The 26,591-nt window shown below is 39.9% G+C and overlaps 1 protein-coding gene across 8 annotated transcripts in view; it reads left to right on the top strand.

Annotated features, from left to right (window-relative positions):
• Positions 1-26,591, top strand: part of CKAP5 (cytoskeleton associated protein 5) — a 51,580-nt gene that overhangs the window by 2,813 nt on the left and 22,176 nt on the right. For 6 of the 8 annotated variants that reach the window (XM_066998727.1, XM_066998726.1, XM_066998725.1 and 3 more), the window contains exons 2-23: positions 5,558-5,650; positions 6,224-6,417; positions 7,606-7,812; positions 9,929-10,100; positions 11,027-11,159; positions 11,458-11,561; positions 11,979-12,092; positions 12,313-12,417; positions 15,528-15,617; positions 15,767-15,931; positions 16,738-16,866; positions 17,427-17,609; positions 18,536-18,649; positions 19,817-19,927; positions 21,160-21,252; positions 21,545-21,730; positions 22,198-22,292; positions 23,709-23,766; positions 23,851-23,976; positions 24,323-24,459; positions 24,625-24,799; positions 25,331-25,444. In XM_066998727.1, the coding sequence (XP_066854828.1) occupies positions 5,594-5,650; positions 6,224-6,417; positions 7,606-7,812; positions 9,929-10,100; positions 11,027-11,159; positions 11,458-11,561; positions 11,979-12,092; positions 12,313-12,417; positions 15,528-15,617; positions 15,767-15,931; positions 16,738-16,866; positions 17,427-17,609; positions 18,536-18,649; positions 19,817-19,927; positions 21,160-21,252; positions 21,545-21,730; positions 22,198-22,292; positions 23,709-23,766; positions 23,851-23,976; positions 24,323-24,459; positions 24,625-24,799; positions 25,331-25,444 (2,862 nt within the window). In that variant the 5' untranslated portion in view covers positions 5,558-5,593. Of the gene's footprint in view, positions 1-473; positions 499-4,492; positions 4,512-5,557; positions 5,651-6,223; positions 6,418-7,605; positions 7,813-9,928; positions 10,101-11,026; positions 11,160-11,457; positions 11,562-11,978; positions 12,093-12,312; positions 12,418-15,527; positions 15,618-15,766; positions 15,932-16,737; positions 16,867-17,426; positions 17,610-18,535; positions 18,650-19,816; positions 19,928-21,159; positions 21,253-21,544; positions 21,731-22,197; positions 22,293-23,708; positions 23,767-23,850; positions 23,977-24,322; positions 24,460-24,624; positions 24,800-25,330; positions 25,445-26,591 lie in introns of those variants that run through there. The other 2 variants (XM_048065261.2, XM_048065262.2) reach the window with 2 other exon arrangements.

Genomic DNA, 26,591 nt, shown 5'->3' with positions numbered 1-26,591 from the left:
TTTAATTTAAACATCGCCTCGCACCGGGCGGCGTTGCCGTGGCTTTATTTAAAGAGCCTCCGGAGCTGAGGGATCGCGGGGCGTTTGGGCTGTCTGTGGATGTCCGAGGCTGTGGGGCGCGTTCGTGCCCCGCTGCCGGAGGGCCGTGCGGCCGGGAGCCGCCGCTGATGAATCAGCTCTGCGCGGGGCCGGGCCGGGCCGGGCAGGCGGTGCTGAGGCCCGGCCGCGGGCAGCCGCCGGGGGCCGCTCGCCCAGGGGAGCCGCCGATCGCGCCCCCGCCGGCCGCGGGGCCCCCGCCGCCGCCCGCCGTGCCCGCGGGGTGCCGGCGCTGCCCTGCCCGCCTTTGTCTGGCCCGGCTGGGGCCGGCTCCCCGCCCCGGCACCGCCGCTGCGCCCCCGGCCCCGCCCGCCCGCGGGGCGGCGCTTCCAGCCCGGCCCGGCCCGGCTCGGCCCTTCCCTCCCTGCCTCCCCTCCGCCGGAGCCGGGCCGGGGCTGCCAGGTGAGCGGGGCCGGGCCCGGAGGCCGGGGCCCGGGGGGAGGCGCGGGCAGGGCCCGGCCCGGCGCTGAGGCGAGGCGGCGGCCGGCCGCAGACAATGCGGGGAGCGGGGGCAGCCTCCTGGCGGCAGGGCGGCGGGCGGAGGGGGCCCTGCGGGGTGGCTCGTGGGGGCTTTCCCTTGGCAGCGGTCCCGGCCGGCCTCGTAGGGAGCATCCCGGGGGCCTTGCCTGCTTTGTCAACGCCTCAGGGGCTGGGGAGCCTGCAGCCAGTAGGCGCTGCCCTGCCGCCGCCCCTCATAACAGCCATCCGCCCTTACCGTCGCCTCAGGGCGCGCAGCCTTGCCCCCGCGGTGCCCTTCTCCCCACAGCCCCTCTCTGCTGTGTAAGGTTGGCTTTGCTGCAGGTTTGCCCATGTGGTTAGTGATCACAAATATGGATCTGGAAGCAGGAGGTCGGTTTGTTTTGCCTTGTCTCTCACTTTGAGGCTGTTGTTTCCATGCACCTAAGTCATTTGAGGGGACTGTGCATTGAAATATATTCCAGAGAAATTAGCTGTCTCCCTCACCAATAACTTACCAGCTTTGCTATTAAGATGTCACTGAGCCAGCTCAGGACAAATGCATTAGAGCAGGCAAGAGAATGTAATGCTGTTTACTCTTGTATGCCATTCCAGTGCTGCTGGAGCCGTGCAATGTACTCCACAGCCTGCAAAGCAATTCCTTTGAACCGTGTATTTCGCCTACTTAATTTTCATTATTCTGAGGCCCTGCTTTCCCTTCATCAGGAGCCTATGTATTTCACATCTTCTAATTGAAATTGCCAGCCTCTAAAACAGGAAATTTTTATGGCCTAAGCAGCAGATAGCCGCCTTTGTGGTTTCTCTTCTGTGTGTGTGTATGTTTTTAGACCTGCTCGTTACTTTGTGGACAAGCTGGAAAGCAAATGGTCAGCATGACAAAGTTCTTCTGACTCTCTTCGGCTTTTTGCAGGCCTCTTTAGTTCAGGAATAGTAGCTGGACTTCATTTTTCCTTCTGATTGTGGAATTTACTAAAGCAACCTATTGCGTTGTTTCATTGACTAAGCTACAGTTCTTCGATTCGCATACTCGATGTGTCTGAGTTGTGTTTAAAATAAAAATTTATCTATGCTATGGTTACTTGAATTTTTCAACTTTTTTTTTTAAGCCCTGTTATACTGTAGCTAACAAACCAAAGGTTTAGTAGGGAAGTACTAGAAATTCTGCTGGGCTAAACTTCTGAGGCAGTGAAACTTCATCTTTTAAGAGACAAGGAGCAAATATGACCCAAAACTGCCATTAAACAAATAAAAATTCTGTGTGCTGAGAAGACTGGACTGTACTGGCAGAGAACTGTCCGCTGAGAAGCGTGGTCTCAACTGAAGTGTGACATATAGCTTTGTGCTTTCCAAGTACGTGCTCTACTATGTAGGAACATTTCAAACAGAATTTGCCTTGAAAATGGCCTGCCTTGCTTTCTCTGAACTTAATCTCTTTGGGTAAACCTTCTGGGAAGGTTACTTTGGCATCAAGAGTTTTGATGACTTAAAAGCTGTTCTTGCACAAGAGTGATGTTCAGTAGGTGGAAGTGGGTAGGGAGAAGTGGACAATCAGTATCAATAAACGTCTGTTTTTGTTTAGCACAAAATGGCTCCCTAGTTTGCCAATGAGCTTTTTATGGGAAAATGGTCTGGAAGCTGAAGCTTCATGATACTATATAGTGAACCGGTAATAAACATGTGCTTCAAAATACAACATATCAGAATGTTTACATCCAGAGGCTTTGCTTTAGCAGTGTCCTGTAAGGTTGATGCTGTTCAGCCCTCAAAAATTGTAGCAGAGAAAGCATTTATTTAGAGGCCGAGTTGGGAACTTTTCAGATCAGTGTGTAGCTAAGCCAAAGATTCCTGCAGTGTCACTTTCCCATATTCTCCTAATGCGCTGATGAATTTGTTTCCTACGCTTACATCCAGTGGGCAGTTCTTACTTTTACATTTGAATTTCTTGCATTTGTGCTGCCTTAAATATTTTCTGCTCTTGCTGCTTTTATATTGTCTCCCTTTAAAAGATACCCTGTTCTTTCCTTGTTGGTCTTCATTTTCTTACTGCTCTGTAGCGTAAGAGTTTGCCCTGCCAAGAACTGTCAGGGAAGATTTCTTGTTCCTCTCCGTTGCAGCTTGCTCAGCTGACTTGCTTTTGTAAATGTTCTGTTGACCACGTTAATAACAGGCCTCTCTCACAAAACTTATTTTGATGGTTCAGTCACTTCAGAGGTCCCATTGACTGTATTCTACCAAAATGAGTGTTGCTACAGAAAGACTTAAATCTGTTACAAGGCTGTAAAATTGGTTGTGCTCACAAGAAAGCTATATAGGTCAAACGCTTTGTTGCTGCGAATTCACTGGTAGTAACGTAATGTAGCTGCATTATTGTAGAGTTGAAGCTACTTGCTATCTCGTGTTGAGAAGTGATGGAAGAAGCTTACATATCTTTGCAAAGAAACTTAAAAAAAAAAAACAAGTAGGATCATTTCTGAACATATGGGAACGAGTGATTTAATTGAAGGGAGAAACAACAGTCTCTTATTCTGGTAAAGGCAAGACACAGGCAGTGCAGGGTTTTGGGATTAGGGCAGGTGTGAACAGTGCTGAAGCTGGAGAGAAGTGATGTTTGAGGGAGCTCTCCCTCTGTGACTGTTATATCCTGATAAACTGCCTGTTCCAAAGGGATTTGTAAGTTAGTGGAGGGGACGTATAATTGTATCGCTATTTTTAGATGCAGGATTCAGCGCAGAAGGCAACTTAACCCATTTTATAATTGAAGTAACAGTTGTAGATGTTGCAATTAAAAATAGTAGGGGAACTGACTTGACCAGACTGAAAAAAATGGGTGGGAATATATGCACTGTTTTACCCTCCCCATTCCCGCAAGGTGAGTACCTCATGATGTTGGGAAGGAAGTGCTAGGTCTTTTTCTCCTGGTTTCTGTAATGCATGACTAGGATATACAAGCCAGGGGTCAAACTTTGTAGCAGTGTACTATTGTCAGCGTGTAAAGGTTTAAAAAAAAAATGTACTTGGAAATCTGTATCAGGCTTGCAATGGCCAAGGCTTTTTAGTGGAGCTGCTCCCGATTTAGCATTTGAACTGATCATAGGGTTGTAGCAAGGTATCACTAACCTGCACTAAGAGTTTCCCTGGTGGAACAGGTCTCTGGAGAGAAAACTGCTCCTTTGCACTGCTGAGGTGGGGAGTTCGCGTTGCTGACAGGTTTCCAAGCAAACAGGGTGTAAATGAGGGTTTGTTGTGGTACCGCTGTCAAAACTTTGTATTCTGGTGTTTGAGCTGCTGGCAGGTATGTTAGTGCCTTATTCCTTTTCCTGTTTTACCTGAGAGTACCTCTTGTCCTTGTGTTGGTTTCTTATGCTTTCATCAACAAAAGGATACAGACAGGGAATGGCTTGAATACTACCTCCAAGTTCCTGAGTGAGATTGAAAACTACTTAACTCCTTACCCTTGACAAGAATAAATGGAGTGCATTTAGTGTGTGTGAGCCTGGGAGAGAGCGCTCTATTTGTGATTTGCATCCGCACTTAGGAAGTGCCCCCATTTTTTCTGTACTGGTACGTTAAGTTAAAGGTGTTCCTGATGCAAATGCAGCTTATACCAGCAAAGCTGTGTCTCTCCCGATGTTGCTTGGCTGCAAGGCTAACTTAACGGATTAAAAAAGGAGAGTCTGCTCCTGTAACTGCATTCACATCAGGGCATTCCCGCGTCCTTGACTAGATGAGCTATTTGAAGAGTGTTTTTTAACGTGAATGCAGCTTCATTTTTTGCTGTGGAGTATTGCTAGCCTCGTTTCCTATTGCGTTAGCTGTATGTGAGTGTTGTGTGGCTGACAGATGGCTTTGCAGGACTTGCTTATATTAACTTACACTGATGAAATTCTGCTCCTTGTTCTAGGGCCTATTTTGCTACGGAGAACCTCTGTGCGTACTTTGTAAGTGAAGCACTTTGTAGGTGAAGTATGCGGTTTTGCTGGCATAGGCTGAATTTACATTAGGAGAATTCTGCTAGTGAAGGTATTTATATACCAGTAGAGTTGAGTTATTGAATATAGTGGCCACCAGTTTTCGGAGTCTTGCTCTTTTTTTCCTGTGGATTTGAATTGGTGTACCAGAATGTGTTATTCCTACCCTGGTTTGATTTCATTCGTTTGTATAAATAGTGCTGTGAGTCTTCTCATTGCTGCTGCTGTTTTCATTTTGCTCATTTTCTCTTCAAGCATATTCTCTGAGCGTTTGTATTAGTTGTACAACATGTCTAAGATGGGCCTTAAGCCCGAGATCTCATCTCATACCCCTAATGGTCAGTATTCCTATTTTAATAAGGGGGGAAAAACATTTACAAACTTGAATGAGTGATGTTTTCAGCCTACAGAAAGTAAGAAACTGATCTCTTGTTGACAGTTGGCAATGCTGGTTATGTTAGAATTAGGACATAAGGGCATAGCTAGCAAAAAGGGGTTTTGTTCTTCTCTTGGGACTGTTCAGTTCAGATGTGCTGTTTGTAAAGTGGTTAAAATGGCTGTCCTCACACTAGCACCCGATTATTTTTTCAACACTGATTCATGCCACCTGTTGCAGAAAGCACATGTCAGTAAGAGTCAGTTTTCTGGTGTTGATGGGTAGTCATTTCTTTTCAGCTCCTTCATTGTAGTACGTTATTTCTCAAGCTTAGACAAGGCTATATTCTGCATGCTTTATCTCAGCTTACTAAAACTTTCACAGATTGAGATTTTTAATATCTGAAATACTGCTAAGTGCACTGCTCTTTAATCTTCAGTGGCTTCTGGTAGCCTCGCAGGGTGAAAAGAGTAGCGGTCTAGTCTTAGTACATACCTAAATACAATTACAAGCTTGGGAGCATGGGTTTCACATTGGCTATAAGATTTGATCCAGAACAGTTTTTTTTTCTTTCTTCAACTGTGTTGCAGGTAACGCCTCGTGTATTTTTCTGTGTTCTAACTTGTCTCTGTCTCCGCAGGAATTAGTGTAATTATAGAGAGAACCTGAATTAACAATGGGGGACGACAGTGAGTGGATGAAACTGCCCATTGACCAGAAATGTGAACATAAGGTAGGACACCTTCTCTTTGGGTTTGGCTTATGGTTTGTATATCTGTGTGTATATCTTATTTGGTTTGTATATCTATGCTGTGGTAAGTCAGTGGTATTCCCATACCTATTTGCACCAAAAATAGGTAATGTAGCTGCATAGCATGTGTATAACGGGTTTGAAACTGCACCAGTTCTGTTCAGCCTAGAGGTGGAATAACATCTATTAAGCAGAATTTAGTTGCATGATAATCTGTACGGCATAAGCTTGTGTGCTGAAAGATCAGCGTACTTGTTCATGTGGAGAGATCACTCATCTGTAGCTGAAACTATGGTTGGGATCACACCTACTCATTGGTGGTTGCTAGAGCTTATGAAGAGCAGTGGGGCGTACTGGCATCTCTCTATCCAGATCGTAGTTGACAGGAAAACAGTATTTTGTCCTGTTGCATGTTATTCATGTAGTCATTGAAGATAAATCCGAAGGATGCCAGCTTACTGAGCACGCCTTCAACTATGATTGAAGTACTTAGCAAGACTGGTGAGTTAAGGTTTGTGCTAGCACAATATTAAAGCATTTGACTTTTGCTTCCAGCTGTGGAAAGCCAGATTAAATGGCTATGAAGAAGCCCTTAAGCTCTTCCAGAAGATAGATGATGAGAAGAGTCCTGAATGGTCCAAGTATCTTGGGTTGATAAAGAAATTTGTGACAGACTCCAATGCAGTGGCTCAGTTGAAAGGACTGGAAGCAGCGCTTGCTTATGTTGAAAATGCTCATGTAGCCGGGAAGTAAGTAGCCTTTCCTTGCTATCAATAGGCTGTTAGGAGTTTAATGTGCATCTCTGAGAGTCTGCAGATGAATTTTACGGTGGCTGTGAATAACTCTGGTATTTACTGTTGAGAGCAGGATTAGCTTTCAGATCTAGAAAACTTGCTGAATGGCAGGCTTTTCTTGTAGATGGTCTCCATGTGCATGTTAATGTGTCAGAAGTTGCTTACATAATGCCATGTGATAACAATGTTCAAAGAAACTGTTCAAGAGTAATAAAGATTTCTGAAGTGGCAGAGGATCAGTAAGTTGGTGATATGGATGTTGCGAATTGGAATCCCTGTTCTTTTTTTTTTTAAAAGTCTGTGTGTACAGGGAGGCTTTTTCCTGAGTGATATTCCTATAATTCAACCATCATGTTTATGTGGTGTTGCATCTAGCTTAACCGATCTGAATCTGCATAGCGGCCAATTTCTTCACAGGGTGTTTGGGGGTTGGACCCGATGATCTCTCGAGGTCCCTTCCAACCCTTACAATTCTGTGATTCTGTGATTAGTATTTCATGGCTGTCTAGCCCCATGAAATAGCCTGTGCTCCTGGGGGGGTGAAATAAAAACTCCTGTTGCACCTGATCAGTGTTTTGGTCCGCTGGCTTTAAGTGACCTGATAAAATGAATAAAAATGTTTTTAACAAATTCACAAATCCGAACCTTACTTCAAAAATCTAACAGCTTTTTGAAGCCCCTTAACTTACAAGTGGTGTAAATGAAATTATTTCATTACAGAGCGTATTGGAAGCTTTGAAATAATCCCAACAAATTAATTTCTATTTATTCTCAGTGCGGTATATTAACAGTAATATGTGCAATTCCAGGAGATAACACTTAGTTAAGGACCAGAACTAATGTGTATTAATAAATATGCTTTTGAGAAAATGTCTTGTATGCGCTGTTTGGTGTAGCCTACTATTAGGAACACGCAGAATAGCACTCAGTCTGCAGGAGTTCTCTTGATTAAATGCGAGGTTAAAATCAACTCTTACAGAAGGTTATTACCTTTGAAGTTAGCTTAGAATTTAGTCGCTATTGTATGAGGACCTACTGAGTTCTAATACATATTTCTGATGTGTGTGCTCTTGTCTGTGGATAACAATGAAAGACACCCGATTCACTTAAACATTCTAAAAGTAACATTCTCCCTTCTTTCAGGACAACAGGAGAAGTAGCTTCTGGAGTTGTAAATAAAGTGTTCAATCAGCCAAAAGCCAGAGCGAAGGAGCTGGGTGTAGATATATGTCTAATGTATATAGAAATTGAGAAAGGGGAGGCAGTACAAGAAGAGTTACTAAAGGGTCTGGATAACAAAAACCCGAAAATCATAGTAGCATGTATAGAGACGCTGAGAAAAGCACTAAGGTAAGCTTTTAGTTTGGGGACTTTGTTTTGTGTGTTGGGGTTTTTGTGTGTGTGTGTTTTCTTCCCTTCACTCCAGTAGAATGTGGAGATGCTTTAGTGTTTTTAGCAGGCTAAAAAGACTTGTTGAATAGGATGTATCTATACCGAACTGGTATTTTATGGCAACAACAGTTGTTAGAGCATCATGGGATTTGTTAGATGTGAGGGATCTCGTTGTTGTACAAGCCTCATCAGGATCACTTTGGTTAATGGTAACTTTGCCAAACTTCCTTTTTTACAATGGACCTCTGAAAGAGAAGGGCAGGATTAGCATGTCTTGTTCCAGACAGTGCTGCTTCTCTTCTGAATTCTGAAAAACAGCAAAGGGAAAACTAAAATGTATTTGTTTTTATTTTTTAAAAAAGTCTTTCTCACTGATAGGAACCCCTTTGGCTACACTGTGTATTTTCAAAAGAGAAAGCTCACTACAACTTAAATGTGTTTTGAATCAGAACTGCGTCAGTTTCCACTGTCCATATAACAGTATCTTCACTGAAAAATAAAAGATGTTAATACTTACTGAAAAACAAATTTAATTAAGATTGGGTAGCTGGTTTCAAGATTAAAAGTGGAGCATCTTTGTTCACCTTCAAATGTATTTTCTGCTTTTGCAGATTGAGTGAAAAATACTGTTTTTAATCAAATTCTTATATGTTGTGTGTGTATGTACCCAATGGGTAATGAATTATTTAAAAAAGAAACAGATAATATTGGTATTAATGGTCAGAATGCCTTTTTTCTGAAAAAAATAGTTCATGTGAAAACACTAATATAGATTTTTTTTTTTTTTAATATGGTGCTTTTATTATGTTTGAGATGGCAAGATCAAATTAGTTGATGGAGCCTTATTAACTTACCTTCTCCTTTAAAGTTGGCTTGTGCTTTCATAGAGTTTCTGCACTGATAGCAAGATTTGTGTTGTATCTAGTTGGGAAGCTTGAGTACATACCTAGTTTAGCTTCTGGTGTTTTTTTATCTTGTGTTCAAGCTTCTGCTTTTCTTTTTGTGTTATATGAATTAGATAAGAACAGCATGAGAAGTTGGGGTGGCCTATTGTTGTATAGCCACTTTTCCTAATATGCCCTTTTCTTTTTTCTGTATAAAAAAATTGGGCCACTCATTTATTCTTAGTTCACATTTAATTTGCATTAATTCCAAGACCAGAGCCTGTTTTGCATGTTTTATTACCTCATCTTTCTAGCAGTAGAATTTTTAGAACTTAAGGATGCAAGTTTCAGTACTTGAGCAGACGTTTTTACTAGACTAGCTTTCTCATGAAAAATTTGGCTGAAAAGAAGCAGAAGAAAATGTGATTAGAAAGTTTAATTTAGAGTTCTCAAGGAAGAGAAATGGTTCTGAATCAATATTTTATTGCTTCTGAAGTGATCTAGATATGCTTTAAGAACCAAAGCAGCTTACTATAAGTATCAAAAGAAAACTTGTGTTTTCATTCAACAGTGATTGAAAAATGAAGTGTTGTGTGTTAAATCCAACAACATGTAGAATCTGCTGACAGGAGAGAGTGAGTGGCTGGGGAAAATTGTGTCCTTTCAGTAGCACGTATTTCAACACGTGTATTTTCTGTGAAGATGACCCACGCTTACTATAATTATCTGATCCAACAAGTAGCAAAATGACTAATGCTTTTACTGCAGTTTGCCTCCAAGGATAGACAAAGGAGATTCTATTCTGATTTAAAAAAAAAAAAAAAAAGTAGGTCATACAAATTTCAGTCTAAGGACACTTTTTTTCCCTCTTCTGGCAAGGGAACAGATTTAGGCAGTGGATTGGAGTAAGTGCTTTGAAGTAATTTCAGAAGAGGCCTGATTTTGGTAATTCCAGTCTGGGTGTTGAGAGTAATTATGATAGGACAAATATTTTTTAAATTGTGCAGCAATTGAATAGTGACACCGGGGGGGGGCAGGGGGAGGAGAAATGATTTGAGTAAATGATAGAATCCCTGTGTATGTACTAAATGCATGTCATAGATTGTGTTTTAAAAAATATCTTTTTGTGGCTGGCTCTCTCCTTGGTTTCTACTTGGGCTCTGATGCTATATCATGTTTTAAACTTTCAGTGAATTTGGTTCAAAAATAATTTCACTGAAGCCAATCATCAAAGTATTGCCAAAACTATTTGAGTCTCGGGAAAAGGCTGTTCGAGATGAAGCCAAACTCCTTGCTGTGGAGATCTACCGTTGGATAAGGGATGCACTGAGACCTCCGTTGCAGAATATAAATTCTGTTCAGGTACGCAGAAGGTAGTATTGTATCCACACATTTGAGAAAACACTTCTACACATGCATATAATCGCCCTCCCTGATCCTGTGGTGTTGGTCATCCTTAAAAATCAAAACTGGAACTTTCATTAACGAAGCATTATTTTTAACTTACTGTTTAGTACCTCTTTGTTTGAAAAGACAGGACAATGTTTTATTGTTGTTCGTACTGAAACCGAGGAGGAGATTTGGAAAAGTAAAACATCTTGTCTTGGGGATGTAACCCAAGGGCAAGTAATTTCCTGTGTAAAAGACTCCTGCACTGAAAGTTTTCAGGTCCACAATTTTTCTGCTCAATTTTCTTGCGTGATTGCTGTACTTTGGGAAGTGGCATTGCATTATGATAGATAACTATGCTATTGGAGATGGAACAGTCCATTATTGGAAAACTTCATAAATTATTAATGACTCTTTCTCTACTACCCACTTGTGTTAATTGTGTTCGGGTGGAAAGCAGTAACTTCCTGGAGCAAGGTATAATTTTTGTTTGTTTTTTAAACTGTCCCGTCAAATGTATCAGCATGTTATGTTTCATCTTCATTTTACTATCTGAGAATAGCATGGATATAACAAGAATCTTCCTCTGTGCTCAGCCATTCTTATTTTAAACCTTCTACGGAGGCTGCACAACATTCTGACTGTTCTACAGTTTGTTCTTATGCAAATGCTTTGCATTGATATTTTTGTTGATGATGCTGTGTTATGTGACTAACTCAAAAGCTTCTGAACAGTGAGTGTGAACAGCAAGTGACTTCGTTGGTGGCAGGAGAAAGAACTTAAAAGATAGCAACGTCTTGGACTTGAGATGGGAACATTCTGTTGCTTTCTGTGAAGGGTGTCTTGTCTGCGGTATGTACAAAACATCTCAGATATGATGATTCTTTTCCCTTTGGCAGCTAAAAGAACTGGAAGAAGAATGGGTCAAAGTGTCAGCAGCTGCTCCTAAGCAAACCAGGTTCCTGCGTTCCCAACAGGAGCTTAAAGCAAAATTTGAGCAGCAGCAGGCAGTTGGAGGCGATGGAGACGGAGGTAAATTACTGAACGCTTTTCAGCGTAATCTCAGTGCAGAGATTATCACTGATAGACTATTTGTTAACAAATACTTCAGACATAAAGGTTCCTTTATTCAAGCTGGTGCAAAACAAGTGGAATGCAGTACATCACAATAAAATGTGACTGGGGTAAGAACTTTATATGAGAGAGTATCTCTCATTTGAAACAGCAAAATCGCAACTGCTGATACTGTTTTTTAAATGAGCCTTAGGCAGTAGTGTAGTTGACACTTCACTTGTCACTATGCTTACATCTTTCTTGTTTCTGGTTGCAGGAGATGATGATGGGGAAGAGGTGGTACCACAAGTAGATGCATATGAGTTGCTCGAAGCTGTAGAAATTCTTTCCAAGCTTCCCAAAGACTTCTATGAGAAAATAGTAAGCAGAAACTTTAATATTAATACTACCAGTTAATTCCATGGCACATGGAGCTAATGAATCTAAAGGTGGACTTGCATTTTGCAATGTAAACTATACTGCTACTTGAATGGATAGTAGCAGGCTAGTGTAAGCAAAACATAGACTATCATAGGTAAATATCAGGATTTTATTTTTTTGATTTTTTATTTTTACCAGCAAGAAAGCTGTAATTTTAAGGAGCTGAGGTACATCCTGGGAAAGTACTGTATTTCATGTTTCACTGCTGTTATTGATGTTAAGCTGTAGAGAAACTTCTTTTAACAAGTTTTGACTTTCTCAGAATAGAGTTAAGCTTTAAAGTCTATGGCTTTTGGTAAGTATGCTTCTCTAGAACTGTTTGCGTTTATAAATTAATGTAAGTGATTTGCTCTGCAGGAAGCGAAAAAGTGGCAGGAGAGGAAAGAAGCTCTAGAAGCTGTTGAACTGCTGGTGAAAAATCCCAAATTGGAATCAGGAGACTATGCAGACTTGGTGAAAGTTCTCAAAAAGGTAATAAATAAGACCCAGTGTGTACACATGGTTTAATATTTTTTAATAAAGCTTCTTTGTATTAAAGTTTAAAAGTTCTAATTGAGGTAATGCTCAGGAGTAGAAACTTCTTCAGTTATTTCCACCACTGTTACAACTTATCTGTAGCCATTAGCTGTATTAAGAAATCTTTCTCTATGAAACTTGGTTTTTCAACCTGTCATTGCTTTTTCCTCTCCAGGTTGTTGGAAAGGATACAAATGTTATGCTAGTTGCTTTGGCTGCCAAATGCCTTGCTGGACTAGCTACTGGCCTCCGAAAGAAATTTGGACAATATGCAGGACATGTAAGTAAGAGTATGTACTTTTTTCTGTTTTTCTTTGCTGGACACCAGGAAATATCGTGGCTTTATTTATCTATTTACTGTTTTGTTTGTCAAGGGCTGGTATTTATCAGAGAGATTGTGTACTGTTATAAATGCCTACCTACCCCTTGATGGAGCAAGAAGTGAAGTGCTTTCCAGGGTGTCTTGCAGCTTAGGGTTAAAAGGATCTTGTTTATTAACATTGAACAACATAAAGCTTATTGTTGCAGTGAATCTTGTTTACTGTGACAACTGTGAATTCATCTGCCATGAGATGAACTTTATTTACAGTACCCCATCCTGGAGGTACACCCACAGAAATGCGTTTGTGGCTCACAGTGGAAAAAGAGCACTTCTGAGCCTGAATTCTACATAGCTGCTCCATCATGTATGGTTGGCTTTTTTTGGTTTATTTCTTGTTTTGTTGCCTGCTTTAAGTAGCCAAATTGAGACTTTTGGTACTAAAATGTTCTGGTGATCTAGATTAATTTCTTCTCTGGTCTCCTTTGCTACTCTTGTCTCATGACCAGCTAACATCAGGGGAACTTAACCAATCTTTGGAAATAAAGGGAGCTTTTAGTTGCTGTTATCTCACTTGTTTCTCAAGTTACTGTTGCTATCTTCTTTAAGTTAATCGGCTTTAATTTTATCTTCTGACAAGTCAAAGGGAGCTGGGGTTAGAGCTTGAGACCAAGAGAAGTGATGTGTCTGGCTGCTGTTAGCATTACCTTTTGTGAGGAGTTGTGAATGTTTCTGAAGCAGTGAGATTCAGTAACTGTAAGTCTCCTGAACTCTGAAGAAAAGTTTAGGCAAAGACAATTTCGTTCTGAAAGCTGTATGTAGTTGTAAGTCAGCCTTACATCTGTTTATGGTTGATCTGTATTTTAAAGGTTAACCCTCACAGCTATGGAGTTAATACGGGGGGCGGGGGGGGGGGAAGGCTTCTAAAACAAGGGTATAACTCCATGCAAGTAGCCAAGCAAGCAGCATTGAGATGTAGATTATTTTTTTTAAGTACCACAATGACAGCTCTGAATTGCATCATCTCAGCACCTGTTTTACAAGTTGACTTGGTTTGTGTGCTGGACTGATTTACTGGTGTGCTAGATTTAGGCTTTTTCTGTGAGCAGGTTTTTTAAGTGTTGGGAAACAAAATTATTGCTAGAATTGTTGCTAGATGTAGTATAAATCCTACTAGTTAAATATAGGACTCTAATGTCCAACTCTGCAGGCTTTGAAACAAAGGAGCAATGAAATTAAGCACAGAACCATACCACTCGTTGTAGTTGAGTGCATGAGGACCTACTTCATCTCTGACTGCCTTTGAAGCCCTAGACTGATGTTTTTTCCCACACACAGACCACCTTTCCCTCCCTTCCCCCCCATCGCCACCTTCTTCTCTCTTTCCTTCCCTTACACATAGGATACAGCTTCTAACTTTCATGTTTTAAAAAAAAAAGTGACCCTCTAGCTGTCAGCATTTCCTGAAACAGAAATTTAATGATTCAGTATCTCCTTCCTATGAGAAAGTTCTATGTAGGGTTTAGGGTCTTTTAGCTTCTTTACAGCAGCACTCATGAAGGTTTTTTATGGTGCTGTTATATATTAGTTGAAGTTCTTGAAGTGCTAGAAGTCTGTGAACAGGGAATTGGCAAGTTTTGGCACTGCAAAGAATACCAGCTGAGCCTTGGTCACAAAATCATAGAAAGGTTTGGGTTGGAAGAGATCTAATTCCAACCCCTGTCATGGGCAGGGACACCTTCCACTAGACCAGGTTGATCAAAGCCCTATTTAACCTGGTCTTAAACATTTCCAGGGATGGGACATCCATAATTTCTCTGGGTCTCACCACCATCATAGTAAAGAGTTTCTTCCTGATATCGCATCTAAGCCTACCCTTTTTTTAGTTTAAATCCATTACCCCTTATCCTATCACTACACTCCCTGGCAAAGAGTCTCTCCCCAGCTTTCCTGTAGGCCCCCTTTAGGTACTGGAAGGCTGCAATGACATCTCCCAGAGCCTTCTCTTCTCCAGGCTGAACAACCCCCACTCCCTCAGCCTGTCTTCACAGGAGATACGCTCCAGCCCCTTGATCTTCTTCATGGCCCTCCTCCAGACTCGTTCTAGTACGCCCATGATATGTTTGGTCACTGTGTCACAGTGGGTTGAGATCTCATGGTCCAATTTTGAGTAGGAAGTGATAGCTGTGGAAAACCTATTTTGTATCATCTAAGAGCTTATAACCTCTATGGAATCAGCTTCTAAACTATCAACTGTTACGTTTACAAAATCTTTGAAGTAGCTTGCTTCCCACAGTTAAAAGCTCTGCATGTCTGTAGTTTAATGATACAAGTTCTTGTTACAGTACCAACTGTGTAGGTTATAGAGACCATAGTTAAGTGGAGCTGCTTGTATTACTGGCATGTGAGTGTGCCAGCTGATCTCTTTCAGCACTGGCTGACTGAGCAGCTATATTGAGTATAAATTGCTGTGAAATTCCTGCACGACATGGTTTAGTGACAGGTATGTTTGTTCAAGTTGATGCATCCAAAAATACCACTGCAGGCAGGATGCAGGTGTATTGCTCTAGGAAAGATTCAGGCTTTAGAACGTAGCCTTGCCGGCTGTGAGTCAAATGCGAGCATCTTACAGAGCTGTGCTGAATGCTCTGAGGAAGCTGGGAAAGAGGGAACAGGTTATATGCCTTTTTGGGTTCTTACAGGATGAGAGCACAGCACTCTGCTGTGTAACTGTTTAGTTTCTGTTCAATTTCTTTGTGTCCCAGACCAGTTGAGCCGGAATATTTATATGTAATTATGTGAGCTTGTACATCTGCCTTTTGTTTAGGGTTTTTGAACAACTTCTCATAGCGAAGCTATATTTGAAAAGAGATAGACCAGAAAGAATTTCATGTTAGAGATCAGCTAGAATAAACTAGTTCATACTGTTGTTGCATGCCCTTGAGGGGCAGCAGTGATTCTAATTTGCATTATTTGTTTGTGGAAAATCGGGGAGCAGACTATCAGGCTTTATAATTAATTACACTAGTGAAGAATGGATTGACTTTTTCTTCTTTTTATCTCTTCCATAGGTTGTTCCAACAATCTTGGAGAAGTTTAAAGAGAAGAAACCTCAGGTAGTGCAGGCATTACAGGAGGCCATTGATGCAATCTTTCTTACTGTAAGTAGAAGACTGACAATTGCGCCCCCCCCCCCCCCCCCCCCCCCCCCCAAAAAAAAAATCCCATTGTCTTAGATTTGATTTCTAGTACTTATTTGCTTTTTTCTTCCTTTACTGGAAATTAACGACTTCTTTATCAAACACTGTAGACCACATTGCAGAACATAAGTGAAGATATTTTGGCAGTGATGGACAACAAAAATCCAACAATTAAGCAGCAAACATCCCTTTTCATTGCAAGAAGCTTCCGTCACTGCACACCTTCTACTCTGCCAAAGAGCCTGTTAAAACCCTTCTGTGCTGCACTTCTCAAGGTAAAACAGGAGGAATTGTTACTTCTCTGGTACTGAAGTATTGTTATGAAGCATGAGATTGTTTGGGAGAAAGACTCTTACGGTGCAGCAGAGACTTAGAGAGCTTGTGTGCTATGTGGCCGTCAGGGTGAGTTTTGACTGATGTCAAACTACAAGATGACTGTCAGTCATGGGAATAGTTTAGACTCTTCATCCTTAGCTGTCTCTAAGACAGAAGACTCACCTAGTTTGTAATAGTTCAAGATGGTGATGTGTAAGTATTAAACTGCTGGACACTGCTACTTGCTTCTTGCAGATTATCTGTAGCAAGCTATTATTGGAATGCTAAATAAGAACTGTCATTAATTCATAGACTACAAGTACACTAGACCATTTACCAGTGCAAACAAAATGAGGTATAGGGTTTTTTTTCCACGATGAAGTAACCCTTTCCTTCTTTTTGGAAACTTCCCTGGCTTCAAAAATGACAATGTGAAAAAGATTGCAGGACTTCAAACTTTTTGTAAACTTTCATGGTATTGCAATATCTCTTAAAGCCTAAATATTTACCATCTTCTTGTTCTGTGAAAGATGTAATGATGGGAAGCTAGCTGTGTTTGAGAAACAGTAGAATTGATCAGTACATGGGAAAGAATAAGTGGAAAAATAACTTTTTTCTTTCTGCCATGGAATGAATACTAAGGATTATTCCGTAATAGTTGTAGGCTTTTAAAAAGGGCAGGGAGGGGTTGATACAGAATGTCGATTTAAAATTGTGTTTAGATGTGAGCTGCAAGTTGTGTTATGTGCACTGTATTTCTCTGCAGCATATCAACGATTCGGCTCCTGAAGTAAGAGATGCTGGTTTTGAAGCATTAGGCACTGCCTTGAAAGTGGCTGGAGAGAAAGCTGTGAATCCTTTTCTAGCAGATGTGGACAAACTAAAGCTTGATCGTGTGAGTTTATTATAACTGCTGTAAAAATGCTCTATCCATTTAAGATCTATTTTAAGCTAGAGAAGACTAAAGAGGGTGCTTGAGCAGCTGATTTGAAAGAGATTTTTGATTTTTTTTTTAACTTAAAAGCTACTGATGCAGCAGGGAGTCTGAATATCTTTTTATTTCTTGCTAGATATCAAGTATCCTTTCTTTGACTTTCAGCACCTAAACTGTGTTGATATGCTAACATTGCACCTTTTCATTCTTAGATACAATATTTGTTTGGTTTCAAGACTATTACCTGTGAAGTGGCACGTATTTTTTCTGTTTTTGAATGCTTGGTTCTGCAAGGTTTTTTGTTTTTTAAACACTTTTTCTCCATCTGAAATAAAATTTAGGTCACAAGCATGTCGTGTACTTCTGTATTACACAGGATAACAAAATTTTGTCAGCTGAACAACTGAACTCACGTTGTTTCCACAGTAGTGAGGTTTGAGCTGCTGCTATGAAGGGACACTGTACATCTAGTTGTGGTAGCTAAACAGCTTTTGTTTTTTCTTTTTAAAACCATTTGTCAGATTAAAGAGTGTGCTGAGAAGGTAGAACTGGTTTATGGTAAAAAGACAGGAGGAGCTGCTGAGAAAAAAGAAAGCAAGCCTGTTGCTGGAAAGACCCCTGCTCTTTCAGGGACTGCTGCTGATAAAGAAACAAAAGATGCAGCAACCAAACCAGGACCACTGAAAAAAGCACCTGCTGCGAAGGTAAGAGATTATCAAGAGGTTGTTGACAACTGTATGTGTCTGTGATTGTATAGACTAGTTATATGTTGAAAGGTGGGCTGCTGAACATCTCCTTCCAGTGAAGAATCACTGTGATGAATCTGTCCTTCTGCAGGAGTTGGTGAGCCTAATAACAAAAGGAATCCAGGACTTTCTGATCAAGTACCTGCTGAAATCTCAGGGCTTTTTATCATATCAAACATTAATGACAAACTTTATAACAAATTTCGATAACGAAATAATGGTAGACCACTGGAGGCTGAGCCTCAGATGTGCTTTGTGATGACGTAGTAATATTTGGCTGAACTTGATGACTCTTGTTATAAATAGCAAGGTTACTACTAAGATGTTCAGTATTCTCTTCAGTGTTTGTTATCGTAAGTAACTTAAACCATTAGCCTGTATTATTTTAAAACAGTTATTTGGACTTTAAGAATTGATTTAAGCAGCACAATAGATGATCTTTGTAATACTGTACTTACTTCTCTAGGTGGGAAACTTGGGAGTGAATAGTAGAATAGATTGTATTCTTTGGTATTTATTGATACTCTAGTATCATTTTTCCAGGCTGCCAGTCACAAATTTAATATCTAATCTGTATCTATAGGAAAATACAGGGATGAGTTCACGAGTTCCTGAACCATCACAAATGCATACGTCTTTCCCTTTTCATCTGTCTTGCATGTCCCTGTTACTGTACCTGGTTTCTAAAGCCTAGTAGTCAGAAAGCAATGTATGAACTAAATAAGTCGTAACTTTTGCCCGTAACAGTTACGGTAACAGAGATTGTCTTCTAAATGCATCTTCTGACATCAGAATGTATAGATGTGGAAAACCAGCAATTCATTTGGAGTCTGATGAATCAGAGACCTGTTTGGTCTTGGCTAACTTGCTTGTTTCCTTTCTAGCCTGGGGGCCCACCCAAGAAAGGCAAGCCAGCTGCAGCTGCGGGTATGGGAGGTGCTGGGGCTAAAGGCAAGAAGGCTCCCGAGACCAAAGAGATATTTGAATCTGAGCTCTCAGTAAGTATTCTCCTATTCTCTGAAATACAAAATGCTTTATGCTAGTTAATCAGTTCTGCAGCTACTAAAAATATTTTCACAGAAGTTGGGGTATTTTTGTTGGACAGGGGAAAGCAGTGCATTCAAACAAATAGAAATCATGACCAATAAAATGTATGTTTGATATATTCTGGTAAACACACACTTGTTCTACAGGCTGTTGTAGGTATCAGGTTGTATAAGACAGTAAATAATAAATCATGCTACTGTCATGAGGAATGTCATGTTGCCTCTGAACTAGGAACAGATAAAGGCAGAGAGAGAAATACTTTCAGTGTAACTATGGATGCGTGATTTGCTGCAGGGGTACTAACTCAAATTTATTCCATGCTATTCATATTAAGTTGAGTCAGGAAAACATTCAAGTTTTGCATGTTAATTGAACCACTGATATAGTTTATGGGTTAGACACTTCCTACTTTTTCTATTTAAAAAAAAAAAAAAACTTTTCCGCTGTACCCTCTTGGTAGATCAACTCATTCCCCTCATCTGTCGGTTAAACAGTAATAAAGCTCTAAAGCTCTGATTTACTGCTTTACTAGATCTATCGGCAAGTTTTTTGGATTGTCAGTTATCTCTACGGTGTTCAGTATGACTACTTTCTATTATACCCAGTTCACATTATACAGCACAAAATGAGGATACAGTTCTTGAGGGTAGTGCAGACACCAGTGAAGCAAGGGAAGTTTTTATCTTGTTTCATATAATAAACCTGATTGATTTTGCTAAAATGGATGCAGAAGATGTGTTCTAACATTTGCCTTTTTATCAACCCCCAATTTGTTGCTATGAACGTTTGCCCACACTTCATACAAAATTATCTTTAAAATTTTAGTTTACCTTTTGCTGTGGCTATCTGCTGTCACTTTTGACTGCTTGTACTTCTCAGGGATTATTCTTCTGTTGCAATATGACTTAAAACCTTCCTAAACTCATCAGGTCCCTAAACTGTATCCCATACAAAATATTTCAACTTACAACAGACCTTATTATGATATGGTGACATGTATTTTGTAAATGCACTGCAGGGCAAGGGTCATTCTAGTATATTATCTGCCCTTAAGGCTGCAGCCTGCTGTACCATGGGATCCTGCAGGGTGTGTTAACCTTGTTCTGATCTGACCGCAGATAGAAGTATGTGAAGAGAAAGCTGCTGCTGTCCTTCCAGCTTCTTGTATCCAACAGCTGGACAGTGGTAATTGGAAAGAGAGGCTTGCCTGCATGGAGGAGTTTCAGAAGGTGAGTTTGCAACAGTTGATAAGAGGAGAGGTGAGGAAGAAGAAAGCCAAAAATATAATTTCTTCAGCTTTTTAGGCCTGGTAGCTCTTGTAAAAAGACATAGCAGAGTAGTGATATGTCAGCACAGTAGTTCAGATAGATTAAACAATACTTGCAAAATACAAGTGGTTTATGTTTTAAACTAGCTATTAATCTATAACTATAGCACAGTAAGCGTCTACATTTAATGTAGATATGCTTTTGTCAAAAGTACCTGTATGTGGATCGAGGATGCATACAGGTCTCTTTAAAATACCATGTAATTCTAAAGGCGATTCTAAAGCTTAGTGTCAAAGATAGCTAGGCTTAAGCAGAGGTTTGCAATTATTTTGGCAAAAACACTTGCAAGCACCTGTTGACTGCACGTTAAGCAGCAATTGATTAATAAACGTAATAATGATGGAAATAAAACTTCAATTGGCAAATAGTTGATGTTTGAAGCCTATGATGACATCAGTCTAAATCGCTGGTAGTGAGTACTTCGCGTAGTTGCAAACAAATAAGCATGACGTCACATACAACTAGAACATGAAGCCTGGCTATTGTATAATGTAAAATCATTGAGAGTTCACATTCAAAAAGTCATCAATTGAAGATGTACAAATAGTTCATAACACTGCATCATAGTTGCTCTTGCGTTTTAATACCTAAGTTGAAAAGGTCACTAACTGAAATTAGAAACAGCGATCGGCTGCACTGAAATGCTGCTGCAGAAGCCAGAATAGCTTTAATCAAATGTAAAGATGTTACGGTTTCATTGCAATGCGTTTGTTCTTTTTTTTTTTTTGAATGGATAAGTCTAACAACAACTACAACTAATTTAGGTTATGTTCAAGCTTAATCTGCTTAATCTTTGCTTTCTAGTCAGGCCACTTATTAAGTGTTAAATTCCCAGGGCTGGAATGGCCAATAGGAGCTTCTAAGTACACTGTTTAAAGAATATACAAAGCGTAGCAGTATGAATGCTGTCACTTAAATGGCTCTGCACATGTAAAATGGACTACATGTGGAAATGGGTCTTGTAGTAAGGCTGTTCAGGTGGATTATTATGTTCAGAGCTTCTGCAACTTAGCCCTATGTTAAGAAAATTACAGGACAGTTGAGGTAACTTCACTTGTGTGGGTGTTTTGGTGGGTTTTGTTTGTTTTTGCACCATTTGCGATGTACTGGCTAACTTAATTTTTATCTTTAAGGCTGTTGAGCTTATGGAAAGAAGTGAAATGCCTTGCCAAGCTCTAGTAAGAATGCTGGCCAAGAAACCTGGTTGGAAGGAAACAAACTTTCAGGTAATGCATTTTACTTACATTAACTAGCAAGAATGGACTGTTAGTTACTGAAATTGCCTTTCTAACTGACTGAAAGGCCTTAGCTGCATATACATCATTGATGGCAAACTTAGTACATATATGAAACTGTTGAGTTTTATATATATAGTTTATACATATAATTTATATATAATATATAGTTTAAATATATTTTTACACTTATATACTATTATATAGTTATAACTATATAATTTTTAAAAGGTCTTAAAACATGAAAACGTGAGTGTCTTCCTTGCTGTTATGAACATTCCAGGTGATGCAGATGAAACTGCATATAGTTGCATTGATTGCACAGAAAGGAAACTTCTCCAAAACTTCAGCACAGGTTGTGCTGGATGGTCTCGTAGACAAGGTTGGTGATGTGAAATGTGGGAGTAATGCAAAAGAAGCCATGACAGCAATAGCTGAGGCATGTCAGTTGCCATGGACTGCTGAGCAGGTGAGTGAATAGTAAAGGTATTCTTCCAGTAAAGGCAGAAATACTATGTGGGATGTTCTTTCAGTCTGAGGAATAAGTCTGAAATCTTTTATTTATTTATTTTGTGTTTCCTGTAATTAATTTGCTTTCAAGATATCTCTTGAGGTAGAAATTAAATAAACCCTCATTCAAGAGAGGTAATAGGAAGGTACTGACTTACCTGTAGAGATACTGTCAAAACAGTTAAACTTCCGTAACACAGGTAATTTCCAGCTGCGTTTTAGTACTTCTGTAACTTCTGGTTCACACTAACTGCAATCATATTATGCTGTAGTGACACAACAAATTCTGCCTTGCTTATTACCCCAATTGTTTTGGTTTATTTGCACTGCCTTTTTTTTTTTTTTGCAGGCATTTTAATTCATTTGTTACAGTGCTTTGTCACCTGGCTTGTCAATGAAAATTCACATTTAACTCTTATGTTCCAGGTTGTGGCTATAGCTTTCTCTCAAAAGAATCCTAAAAACCAGTCAGAAACCTTGAACTGGCTCTCAAACGCGATTAAAGAGTTTGGCTTTTCTGGGTATGTCTTTTAAGTAAACTGGCAAGAGCAACTTGAATGAAATTATTTCTTATCTTGGACTGAGAATCTGTTCATCCTACCTAGCGAGTGCAAATGCACTGAACGTTTGTTTCCTCATCTGTGATGCTGACTATATCAGGTTCTTTTCTAGCTCTAAATATGTAAATAAAAGCATCTAACTTTAGTAATAAGATACAATCCTTTATTGCTACTCCATTCTCACTGGGCCTTCTCTGAAGAGCATTCTACTTAACCTGTACAAAGAAGTGGGATGAGCAAGTAGTTGTAGTAGTTCATGTCTGATATTCCCATTCTACTTAGATACACCTGCACCCTGGTGGATCGCTATTTATTTAGACAAAAAAAGGGCAAAAAGGCAGGCAGAAGAGTTACATAGCATGTTTATTTTTTTTTTTGGGTAGATTTTACGTATGATAACAGGGTGATGTTTTAACCAACATAATAACGATTATTGCTTCTGGTGCTGTGAAGGAAAAATAGATTCTCCTTTAAAATCAGAACAACTTTACTTAATTTCTAAGCACCTCTCTTAACTGAATGTTCTCTAGCATATGTAATACAATAATATACAGTTTACTCATAAGTTTACTCAAAAACAAAACTTCTGAGCAGTGAAAGCTTGAAATTCTAATTTATTTGACTGCTTGGGTGGTTACCATGCCTGCTTGTGTTGTATCACAGCTGTTAAATAGATAGTCATGTTGATTAAGTCTGGGAAATAAACTCTTTTCAGTAACATTTTACATGCTAGGACAAATTCCCAAAGAAGTATGTATCTCCAGCAGGATAATGTGTGGATATGATACTAGAACAGAAGTGTTTGGGGCTGCACAAAGGAATCGATCTTCCATGCTTGCCCATCTGTTCCCTTTTCTGTTGAATGCAGTGGTGGTACAGAAGATTCAGTAATCTAAACCTTGTTTTTACTCTTTCGTTCTATTGTAAATGAGTCTTTTTTGAAACTTTTACCTCTTTGTGGATGATCCTGATACAGGTCAACAAAAAAGTACCTTTTATATCAGGTGTTTAAATGGTACTGGACTTATCCTTTGGGATTTGAGTCCTAGCAGTTGTGTGGGTGTCATAGTTTAAGAAAATTTACAGCTGTAATAAATGCAGTCTTTGATGTAAAATATCTTAGGTTTACTGTATTGACTTTCACAGTAGGTTATTTCCAAAACCTATCCATTTCAGTATTTTTTTTTGAAATAGCTACCAACTACATTGTACCTGGGATATTACGATGTGCAAATATTTTCTGCTTCTAAGTCATTTGTATGTATCTGGTTTATTCTCATTGCATTATTTTAATCTGTAGCATGTTATGATGGTTTTGTTTCTCATTGGTGTTTGCTGTGTTGCGTTTTACTCATGGGAGCATCTTTTTCCCCACAGACTGAATGTCAAAGCTTTCATCAGTAATGTGAAGACAGCTCTTGCTGCAACTAACCCAGTAAGTAAATTTACAATTTTAATACTGATATTTTTTTTTGGTCCTTAATTAGAAGACTGAGTGCTTTTATCATCTTTCTGACAGGCTGTAAGGACTTCTGCCATTACCTTGCTGGGAGTTATGTACCTTTATGTGGGGCCTCCTTTGCGAATGTTTTTTGAAGATGAGAAGCCCGCCCTTCTCTCCCAGATAGATGCAGAATTTGAAAAGGTATGAAGTGTAGCACTCTTAATAACAAGTACCATTAAAACTACTTGGAAACTTCAGTAGTTGGAATGTGTAGTAAAACCGTTGTCTAACCTGCGTTTTGGTAATGAATCAGACTTCTGACGATAACCTACCAAAGCAGCTGCAAACATGCTGTATGTAGCTATGTCAATAATCTACTTTTTTTCTCCCATGACAGATTTCAAAAGCTTCTGCTTTTGGGGGTATCAGTATGTTCTAGGAGTCTGCTACACTGAGATAGCATATTTGGGTCATGCAACCGTCTCTATTTTTCATGTCAAATGAAAAACTCTAAAATACCTATTGCTGTCTTCTGTGTTGCTTGCAGATGCAAGGGCAGACAGCACCAGCCCCAACTCGTGGCATTTCCAGGCACAGTGGAGGCAGTGGGGATGACGGTGAGGAAGAGGAACAGGAGGATGTTGCGAATGATGTTGTGGATCTCTTGCCGAGAACAGATATTGGGTATGTTAGGGTTCTACAGCATGAGGACATATTTGCCCTGCAATTCAAAGCTTGGTATTTATAAGCACTTCATAAGCAGAAATTGCGTTGTTAAAGCGCTAAATTACTAAAAAGCATGTAGCAAAGAAAATGGGCTTTTTGCTACTTTTTTTTTTCCTCTTATAGTGATAAGATCACAGCTGAGCTAGTGTCTAAGATTGGGGACAAAAACTGGAAGATCCGAAAGGAAGGTCTAGATGAAGTGACGAGCATAATTAATGATGCGAAGTTCATACAGCCCAACATAGGAGAACTTCCAGCTGCTTTGAAGAGTCGTCTCAATGACTCCAATAAAATCTTGGTATGTTACTTAAAGTCCTATTTCAACTATTTACAGCTTAGAACTGCAGACAAGCTATTTCTGAACGTTGCTTATGGTTCAGATCTGTTAACATCATGAAATCAACAGTTTGAAACCAGTGAACAGTGTATTTACAGATTATGTGCTTGCCAGTTCTTACAAACATTTGTCTCTGCAGATTTTTATAATGTCTTTGCAAAAAAAAGACTTCAAAAAGGGGGAAAGTCTACCTCTGTACTCAGAGTAATGTAAGCAAACTTTAAAAAAAAAAGTTGAATCGCTTTACTTGGCAAAAAATAAATCTCTTGTTTCAAAATTTTTTTGCTGAACTTGATTGAAATTTACTTAAAATATAGAAATAACTTTTGCCTGTTTGTGTGATGAATTTGAAGTCTGGAAAAGGTATCATTGAGCAGGCATTATAAAGTAAAAGCCCCGATAAACAGCGGTGTTACTTTCCCCATGTGACTTGGAGTTTTGTGCAGGTGCTTGTCGCTGTAGCTTATTCAAAGCCTTGCTGTTTATGTGCAGGTGCAACAAACACTGAGCATTCTTCAGCAGCTAGCAACAGCAATGGGCCCCAATATCAAACAGCATGTGAAAAATTTGGGCATTCCTGTCATTACAGTCCTTGGAGACAGTAAGGTAGGGCACTCGAGACCTTTTTCCTTTTTGCCTTTGCCTAAGTGTCTTACTACTATCTAAGCTATGTCTGAGAATAACTATATAGGCTATAGTATTTAGCCTTGCTTCTGAGACACGGATGGTAGTTTGTAAGCTACTGAAGAAGTTTTAAAGTTGTGGTGCTGTTGGACTTTTCTTGGGGTGTGGTTCTTTCCTAGATGACAGCTTATTAACAAAATAAGAATTTCTACCTTACTATATATTCTGAGATATATTCTACTGCTTATGAATAAATGCAGTAAAGGTTGTACTTCAACTTTAAGTGAAACAAGATGACTGTATGTATGCGTACTTTTGATGCTGAAAATATACTACTTGACCAAACAAACCTGATTAGCTTTTGAAGTTGCTTGTTAGTACTCTTCTTTTCGTGTATCAATGTGGATTCCAGTGTACCTTGTTGTCTTGTTATATAGGAGACCTTTGAACCGTAGGTAGAAACATGTCACTGATAACCAACACCAAAGCTTGTATAATGTTAGTGTGGAACTTGTCAAGATAGTGTCAAAATCAAAGCTAGTACCATGGGAAAGCTATTTTGAGGAGTTAGGGAAAGGAGGCTTGGTACGATGCCAATGTCTTGTGCCAGAATTCACAGGCAATTATCAGAGATGGTGTACTTCAGATGTTTCTACTCTGCGTGTGAGTAGGGAAAAAGTAGGTGAGCAGGCTAAAGCTGAAAGTCCTAATAGCAACAGAAGCTTATCACTTTGAAAGCTTCCGAAGATATGTGTCAGAACTAGATTCCTACCAAAATACTTTGCTGTTGGTGGTGCCTGTAGGAGAAAGGCTCTTGACACAGTCTGCATTTCTGTGTAGAGAGAGAAAGAATTGTCTTGCCGGTACCTCCCCCAAGCTCAATTTTGAGCTGAATTGCCAGGAGATTAGAGCAATTCTGCTGGAGGCCAAAGCTTACTCAGCATAGACTGGTATTGCTTCAGCAAACACCTTCTGATCCTCCACAAGCATATAGGATTCTTTCCCTCCCTTGCTTGAAGAAGCTGATCATCCTTCTCTAGGAGAAGGAAACTGCTCCTGTGTTTCAGTGTTATGGATCTTCCTACCTGTAAGGAGCCTATATATCTGAAAGCAAGAAAAGCCAGTTTAC

Source organism: Anser cygnoides, chromosome 5 (assembly GCF_040182565.1).
Source record: "Anser cygnoides isolate HZ-2024a breed goose chromosome 5, Taihu_goose_T2T_genome, whole genome shotgun sequence".
NCBI classification, from domain to species: domain Eukaryota; kingdom Metazoa; phylum Chordata; class Aves; order Anseriformes; family Anatidae; genus Anser; species Anser cygnoides.
This window is presented reverse-complemented; position numbering and strand designations above follow the sequence as displayed.